We start from the raw sequence: 7,584 nt of genomic DNA on the forward strand, positions 1-7,584 counted from the left end.
GCACTCTGCATACGAAAAAGAGGTAATGCTGTGAAGACGCTGGAAACCTCACACACTCTGGATGAATGAGAAAGAGAGCTTTACCGTCTTCAGGCCCACCTCTTCCAAGTATCACCTACGCCTACGACTGACTGTATTTTATGCTGAACAGACACTTTCGTCAAAGAAAACTTAAAAGATAAACCTACAGGGGCCTTGCGATGACCACTTGCATCTGCGTTCGAGTATAGAGGTATTTTCCTTGACCAGTTTTCCGTGGGGAAGTATGCGGAGCAGTCGGGAACCGTTTCTTTCCCTGGTTCTTAAATCACGCGGCAGTTTCACTACCCCTTCGTTCTCAAAAATTCTCGCTCCGTGCGCGTTCATAGAAATCGGTGGTTCGGCTCGGACTGACCTATCGTTGCATTATCTATTGCCACTGTTGAATTAAGTATCGATTGTGAGAATTAACTTACGAGTGATTCATCCTGCGCACCATCAGTTTGTTCGAAGTGCCCTCGAAGAAGACCGCTTCAATTTACATGTTAATTGGTGATCATCCGCTCCAAATTATCGCTTTCGTTCACAGCGTTAAAAGAGCAAGGTTGGAGTGTAGGAACATATGAAGCGGTAGAGACCCACATTGCATGAAAAGCATCTAACAGTTTCTCAAGTTTGCCAGGATATGCTACTTCGCAAACCTTGATGAGAAAGACATAATATACCTGCGTGGCTTTTGATTCGATTTGCTATGTTTTCTATTTCAGGTGTTGTCACAACATAAATAGCTGCGTGCATGTGCTTGTTCTTCTACACGTCATGGAGGTTTTATGCTATTCAGAATGTTTAGATGAGATGAAGTTTCGAGGATAACTCTTGTAGTACTATTCAAATGAATTTGGCAAACAATCTTGCAATGCAAACAGCGTGGTATGATACCACGATTAGAACTCTTGATAGTTGTTCACATTCTGATTTCTGGTAATGTTCATTCTACTAGACGCCAATCAATCTTTACATGAGTTGGTAACCTTGCATTTTGATGTAATTTCACAGGGGAAAAGCTCAACGAACCAAGTGTTATGGAGCATGGGCTTCATAACAGATATTCCCGTGCAGTGATTGGATACTTGGGTTTCAATCCGCGGCCTCAAGTATTGTCGAGTTCGGCGGAAATATTAAAGGTATGTTGCAGTTGTTACGGTATTAAGAATCAACACACAACAACAAGACTAATAAGTCACCCATTAACTTTCAAATTGTGTCACACGCTCTTGGTTTCTCGTGTCTGCCCTGAATCTTCAGACGACCGCAGTTGCTCGCTGAGGATATTGACTAGCTTTAGGGCAAGGACTCTGGGTAAAATTGCTAAGTGATTGTTAAGTGATAAAGCCGTAGGTCATGTGTTATCCCTTCTAACTATGAATTCTGGAGTTTCTGCTGCGCATAACTTTCTCCATCTAGATGCACCTTGCAAGTGCAACATTGACAAATGTGCCTTCAATGCGAGATTGACATCAACAATCCTAATTTTTCGCAGAATATCACACTCTTAAAATGTCGTTTAAGAAATAGCGAGGGCACAAGACATGAGGCAAAGTATTAAGTCACAGGGTGGAATTATCCTTGCTCAAGGTTTGTTTTCAGAACACCATGACATTTGCATGCGTGTGCGCATGTATATATGCGTCATGACCTTATGTAGCAACTGGGGTCAATCGTACAGTGTGTGTGACACAAATACGTTTGGCAGATCTTGTTTCTGTTTGATTATAAGACCCAACATTCGGAAAGCAGATTTGGTGACGAAATGATGACCAAGAAATCGTCAGTCAAGGCATTGCCAAACTACATGGAAGTCTTCATGGACACAGGGAACCTAGCGTTAAATAGTACCCTCGATGGTGTTCTCAAGATCAGCGGGGTACATCTATATGTAGCTTAAAATAACTTTTAAGATTAAGTTAAGTTGATATGTGGGCCTCGTCCTCTTCAGAACCCATGACTTCGCAGATGCGAACGATACAGCGGCATTTCTTGTTAAGACGTTGAAATTGGGAATGGCAAGATGTGCAGGTTGGGGCTGCTCATGCGGCGACTCAAGAGACGTACAGTTTAATGAGGAAAGGTATTTGAGGCTTTTAGTTCATGCTTCCAAAAATAACTCCATGACATTTAAAAGTATGTCCCGTTCCATTCTCGTGGAGCCATGTCTTCCTTAACAACAGAAGTTGGGAGGCATCACGAGGCCCGCCTTCACAGCAAGAATTTTCCTGAACTGGTCCTCCAACACATGAGTTGTCGTCAGTTATTGAAGCGATATTCTTTAGTCATCTTCTGAGCGATTTGAATGAAAAATTGCGCTCATTCTTTTGCTTGGTTCATGCAACTGTGTGATTGACTAATCCGGGAGCTGCGTGCAAGTCTGACTTGCGCTTTCAATGTTACAAAAGCAGAAGGATTTAGAGAATTACCATGCATTTTGCTGATATTACCCATAGGTCCTTTGATGTGTGATGTTGTCAACTTGGGGATGGTGCAGTCACATCGACAGGAAGGCGTGACATAGAAAAAATTGTAAGTTTGTTTCATACCTCTCTTCACGCATCTGCAGCATGCTTAACACCAAGTAAATTTTCTTAATGAATTAATATATCAATCGTGAACACTTAAAGTTGCTAACTAATAATCTTGAATGAATTTGGAGAGGAAAGCACCAGGGAACCACAAGGACTAGGAAAAACAAAATGAAACCTGCTAAACACAAATATATGTGCTTTGTTCTGACTCAGAATGCTAACTTCTGATACTGAAGAGTAATATGTCGTTTCTGACACGATGTTTGGCACAGGTCGTGAAGGCTGGAAAAGAGGGTCTACAATGGGGTAAGGCAGAAACTCTCTTTTATGTTCTAGAACAAGCAACCGATGTCGATCATCTCTTGACCGATTCCAAATCCACGTTTTGAAGTTTCCGCAGGTTTATGAACATCCAAGTATGTCACTTTTCTGACGTAGAAATGCTAGCTAAAGTGTTGAGAACCTTCTATAGTTGCAAGGAAATAACCAAACTCTGTTCTAGATGGTTAGCTATGAGTTTCAAAACGCCTTAAAAACTGACCACGGAACCGAGTGAAAAGAACGACCTATCAATTTTTACATATGCAGTTGGGAAACGATTGAATTGCACTTTGTAGGCATGGTAGCAGGGATGTATGCTGGGTTTGCGTACGGTATAGAGAAGGCCCGAGGCAAGCAAGATTGGGTAAGTATCGCTGCCTGTATAAAAAATTGCTAATTAGAACAACTCGAAGTTTACATTTTCTGATATATATATATATATATATATACATACATATATTTCCTTCATGTCCTTGCACATAGTGAGCTATTTACAAAAACCAGAGACTTTCAGTTTTGATATCTTATTATGCACCACATGGAGGAAACTTAACAAAATCCATAAACTTCACCGATGATCCGTTCTCGTTCCCGGCAGAAGAATGCAGCTGTTGGAGGCGCATTGACAGGAGTGATTCTTTCCGTTTCAGATGGCAGGATGAGCCAAGATAAGATGGTCCGCACTGCCCTCACTGCTAGCGCTTTAGCCACTGCTGCAGATTTCCTTAAGATCTTTCAGTTCTAACCGTCACAAAAAAATTACCGTGACATTTCATCGTTTCCATGGGGAGGCTGATCTCTGTCGAATACTTTTAGCATAATATCGCATGAGCTTGACTTAACCGTCTATCCTGTCGAACATGATCGTCGCCATACATTTACTCCCTGGGGGGAACTCATCTCAAATGCTTATGTACGTGCTCCCCGTGCATATTTCAAGTTTCCCACTGCTTTTAGGCAACACAATGTACTAAATTTGTTCTTAAATCTCATCATTTGCGCACTTTAGCTCCTACTTTTAGGTCTCATATTTCATTCCCATCGTGATACACAAAATAATCATGAGTAACAAACTAAGTACAACCCTTCATGATCAACCTAGAAACCCTTTTCCTCCAGCAAAGTGTAAGCAAAATTCAACGACTAAAAGTCAAACTGTATGCTGGTCATTCAACAGGATAAGTCAAGCGTTATAACATTATGGTAAGAAAGGCAATACGTTCTCAAATACTGCTGGAAGGGTTCTCAAAGCCCTTGGTCTACAAATACACGAGCATAATACATAGAGCATACAATCCTCGACAGAGAGCAATTTCTACACATCACTCGCCAAACTCAAGAACCAGGTCCAACTGAGACAAGACAAACGAGATACAATGCACTCTTTATAACCACAAAGAGCTGTACAGTCTTGGCATTTAATAGTGGAAATGGGTGCAGAAAGGAAAGGGGCGACCAACAAACACACCACCGTAGAGGGAACATGAGAGAGGGCTGTACACTAAGGCTGGAACTAACTAGGAGCAAAGCTAACTCATTACTCACTAAGACTTGAGGAAGCTCGACGGATTAAGAACTAAGTCCGTTTATCAAGTAATATTACACTCAACCAGCTCTCAGGCATCACCTGGCTACGTCCGTGTCTCTCCCCAGAGGAGGACTTCAGTAAACAAATACTCTGGGTGTGGAACGCAAGGCCACCAACAGGTTGTTAAGGGTAGTCTCCAAAAACGGTTCGAATCCAAGGGGCAGAGATTAAAAAGAAAAAATGAAAAATAAAAACTAAAAAGAAAAAATCCTCAAGGGGGAAGAACATGCCATGGAGGATGTCGATTGAAATCAATTCCCTTCACTACCGTCCTTGGTGGTCGTGCAGTTCAGGTTAAATCAATCTATTATGACTCGGTGGTGCCAACCCATGCATATCACAAACTTGAAAATTTGTACAGCTGTCCTGCAGAATGACTTGATTTGGAACTATCACCTACAGCAACTCGTTGCTGTGTTTCTGCTCTTTTGGACAGTTCCACTAATGTGGCAGTAACAATGCCCAATCAGTCAATGGGATTGAATCACGGAATATAAGCCCAGTACTGATAAACTCCCCCTCAGGAACAATGCGATTTATGTCGCATAGTCTGTGAAGAGCATCAATCAGATTATGTACGCTTGGAGTTTGAATCACATCTCCACCTTCATATGACCGACTGGTAGTTGACCTGCACACAATTCAATCACAGATCCCCATCAGCGCCACTGCACACATATGAAAGCTGGGAACGTAGTGATGGCTGAGCTGGCTCCGAAACTTACATTGAAGACTATCGAGAGGAGAAGATCCATAGCGACCTTGGAAGCTAAAACCCATCTGGTTCACGATGCTTTGAAGCTCCCCATCCCATCCAATTGACTGGAAATAAAAGTAACACAAACAATCAGAGTTGTGTCAGAAACTTGAAGGCGATCGCATATTCAAGCGTTCAAATATACCAAGAGGTGACTAAGCATTGACGATAATTACAGGAAATGAAAGTCACCTGAGAGACATCGTCCCCGAATGAGTCTAAACTAGTGATTCCAGACTGGACTCTGATGGGGGCGCTATTAGAGCGCCGGAGGTACCCATCCATCGAAGTCCCCATCGCTCGAAAATCCAAGCCACAGTGGCCATTCATCATGTGTCCTTGAGGCTGTGGTTGATGCTGATGCTGCTGCATCATGCCAAACGTGGTGGTCGATTCCGATCCACCGAGAGAGCCAGACATCTGAGACTGCAGCATGTCTTTGTTCATGGTGGTCTCGAAGTTATGGTCTATGCGAGTAGAGGATGGCCCAGGGTTGACTGAAGCTAACTTCATTGACAGGTTCTCGACTTGGCGCTGGAGCGACTGCACGTAGTTGATGATCTCGTCAAGCATCACCGCCTTGCCGGTTACTTTACTGCAGCCGGGAACCAGGTCCTGCAGGTACTTCATCCTCTCGCTGATCTTCTCTCTGCGAACCTGAAGATCATACAACATGATGGTTCTCGTCAAAGATTGCCTCAACTAGAAGGGTTGGAGGGATCGGTTCCTTTGCGGTCGTGGTTTAGGGGATTTGGGATTTGAGATTGGAAATCTTACCCTCTCGGCAAGGCTGTGGCTGTCGGTGGCTTGCCCCCGTCGAGCTCGCACGTGTATGTAGTCCTGCTTTGCATGGTCCTTGCTTGAATTGTTCTCCTTGTGAGCTCTGGGGCTTCCGGAGTCGCCAGAGTTTTCACTGCTACTACGTTCCGCCTTTGCCTTCACTAGATCGTCGTTGTCACCTTTGCACCGCTTTGGTTGGGAGTCCGCAACATCTGCAGCCTGCATTACGAGACATCATCTCAGGTATTCATTACATTGTGCAACATAACCCATCGCGAAGAAGTTGCGCACTGAAAAATATGTGAAAATTGAGTACTAATCGCTATACACCAACTCCTGTGACCAAAGTTCGCAGCTTTTAGGGCAGGCGAAAGAGATAATTTCTGAACTCAGGTATCTGGTTTCGGAAACAGAAAGGAGGGAGTGAAAGGATAGAAGCTGATAAATGGCCAACAGGTGAAGTAGCGAGGAATTCAAAGGAGATGTGTTTGCAAACCTTAGAATCTACGTCGAGCTTATCAGCGGAAGAACTCTTCCGTTTACGCCGATCGCTGTCATCGCTTCCTGTAGGTGATCTCGCAGGCGACGCAGCGCTCGCTTGCTGTTGTTCTGTTACAGAACTGGAATTGTTAGGCTCCAGCCCTGCTGCTACTTCGGCCAGCTCATGGGTTCTATCCATGGTGACCAAGCTTGCTCCCTCAATGGCTTCCAACTCAGGCACACTCGCAGTGCGAGTCGGGCTCTTGTCGTTGTTACCAACACCGTCCACATCCATGTCACATGATCTATCCGCCGCTGCAGGAGCTGCCAGAACTGAGGCAGCAGCTGGAGCGGCGGCAGTGTTCTCTTCCATCCCAGCCGCGACCGTCGCAGTCGACTTCTTCGCCGAATTTGGGTTGCACGTAGTTCTAGAAGACTTACAACCACTCTCGCTGGATCGCGACCGCGGCTTACAATGCGCGTCGTTCACAGGCAACGACAACGCGATCTGTGGGTATTTCCCATTACCAAAACTAGAAAATTTCGCCGCACGCTCAGCGAAGGCAGGATCCGATGTGAACTGGGCCAGGCAATGCGAAGTCGCGAGATCCACTCCATGTAGTGCCAGGCCGCCCTTCGACTGGTCCACTGCAATCCCCGCCGCAACCGTGTCCAAGGGGCTCCACGACTTGTGAGGGACTGGACTTCCCCCCACCCTACCTGTCAACATTTCTCTAATCCTAGCATTCTCCATGATCCCCCCGCGCGCTGGAGTTGCAGCTGCCGACACCCCCGGCGGATACTTGTATGCCGACGATTTTGCATCCAGCAACTGTTGCCAGTCGCTACTCACCATCCCAGATCCCAGCGCCTCCTGCGGGGACACAGACGCCGAATCCCCGAGGATTTGCTGCATGTCCGTGGACGTTGCGTGGCCCCAGTAGTTGGTGGCCGACCTGGAGAACCCACTCACTCCCGGCACGCCACTGAGCGCGGCGTTGCTCCTTGGCTGGCCCACCAATTGCTTCTCCAAGCTATACAGAGAGTTCATGGAGTCCGTTGGCGACATGGCCGCGGTATTGAACGACGAGGGGATGCTC

The 7,584-nt window shown here is 45.4% G+C and overlaps 2 protein-coding genes across 11 annotated transcripts in view; one reads left to right on the forward strand and one right to left on the reverse strand.

Moving 5' to 3' along the window:
• The first annotated feature begins 130 nt into the window (after positions 1–130).
• Positions 131–3,894, forward strand: LOC112279656 (outer envelope pore protein 16, chloroplastic). Of its 10 annotated transcripts, none has more exons than XM_024514293.2 (10): positions 239–609; positions 747–804; positions 1,036–1,163; positions 1,520–1,614; positions 1,733–1,903; positions 2,056–2,107; positions 2,522–2,556; positions 2,831–2,864; positions 3,176–3,243; positions 3,478–3,894. In XM_024514293.2, the coding sequence occupies exons 5-10, from the start codon at positions 1,790–1,792 to the stop codon at positions 3,622–3,624; spliced, it is 450 nt and encodes a 149-aa protein (XP_024370061.1). In that variant the 5' UTR covers positions 239–609; positions 747–804; positions 1,036–1,163; positions 1,520–1,614; positions 1,733–1,789; the 3' UTR covers positions 3,625–3,894. The 10 variants fall into 10 exon arrangements, with proteins under 10 accessions (XP_073388843.1, XP_024370061.1, XP_024370063.1 ...); XM_024514295.2 differs by lacking the exon at positions 747–804 and adding an exon at positions 662–746 and having other exon boundaries at positions 239–531; XM_073532741.1 differs by having other exon boundaries at positions 239–531; positions 747–909.
• A 354-nt stretch (positions 3,895–4,248) lies between these two features.
• The window catches only part of LOC112279654 (uncharacterized), a 4,010-nt gene continuing 674 nt past the window's right edge, over positions 4,249–7,584 (reverse strand). Inside the window, exons 1-5 of the mRNA XM_024514290.3 lie at positions 6,501–7,584; positions 6,002–6,223; positions 5,417–5,881; positions 5,193–5,289; positions 4,249–5,098 (exon numbers count right to left, since the gene is read on the reverse strand). The exon at positions 6,501–7,584 is cut by the window's right edge and continues 674 nt beyond it. Coding sequence (XP_024370058.1) covers positions 5,061–5,098; positions 5,193–5,289; positions 5,417–5,881; positions 6,002–6,223; positions 6,501–7,584 — 1,906 coding nt within the window. The 3' untranslated portion in view covers positions 4,249–5,060. The remainder of the gene's footprint in view (positions 5,099–5,192; positions 5,290–5,416; positions 5,882–6,001; positions 6,224–6,500) is intronic.

Source organism: Physcomitrium patens, chromosome 3 (assembly GCF_059467195.1).
Source record: "Physcomitrium patens ecotype Gransden chromosome 3, ASM5946719v1, whole genome shotgun sequence".
In the NCBI taxonomy this organism is placed as follows: domain Eukaryota; kingdom Viridiplantae; phylum Streptophyta; class Bryopsida; order Funariales; family Funariaceae; genus Physcomitrium; species Physcomitrium patens.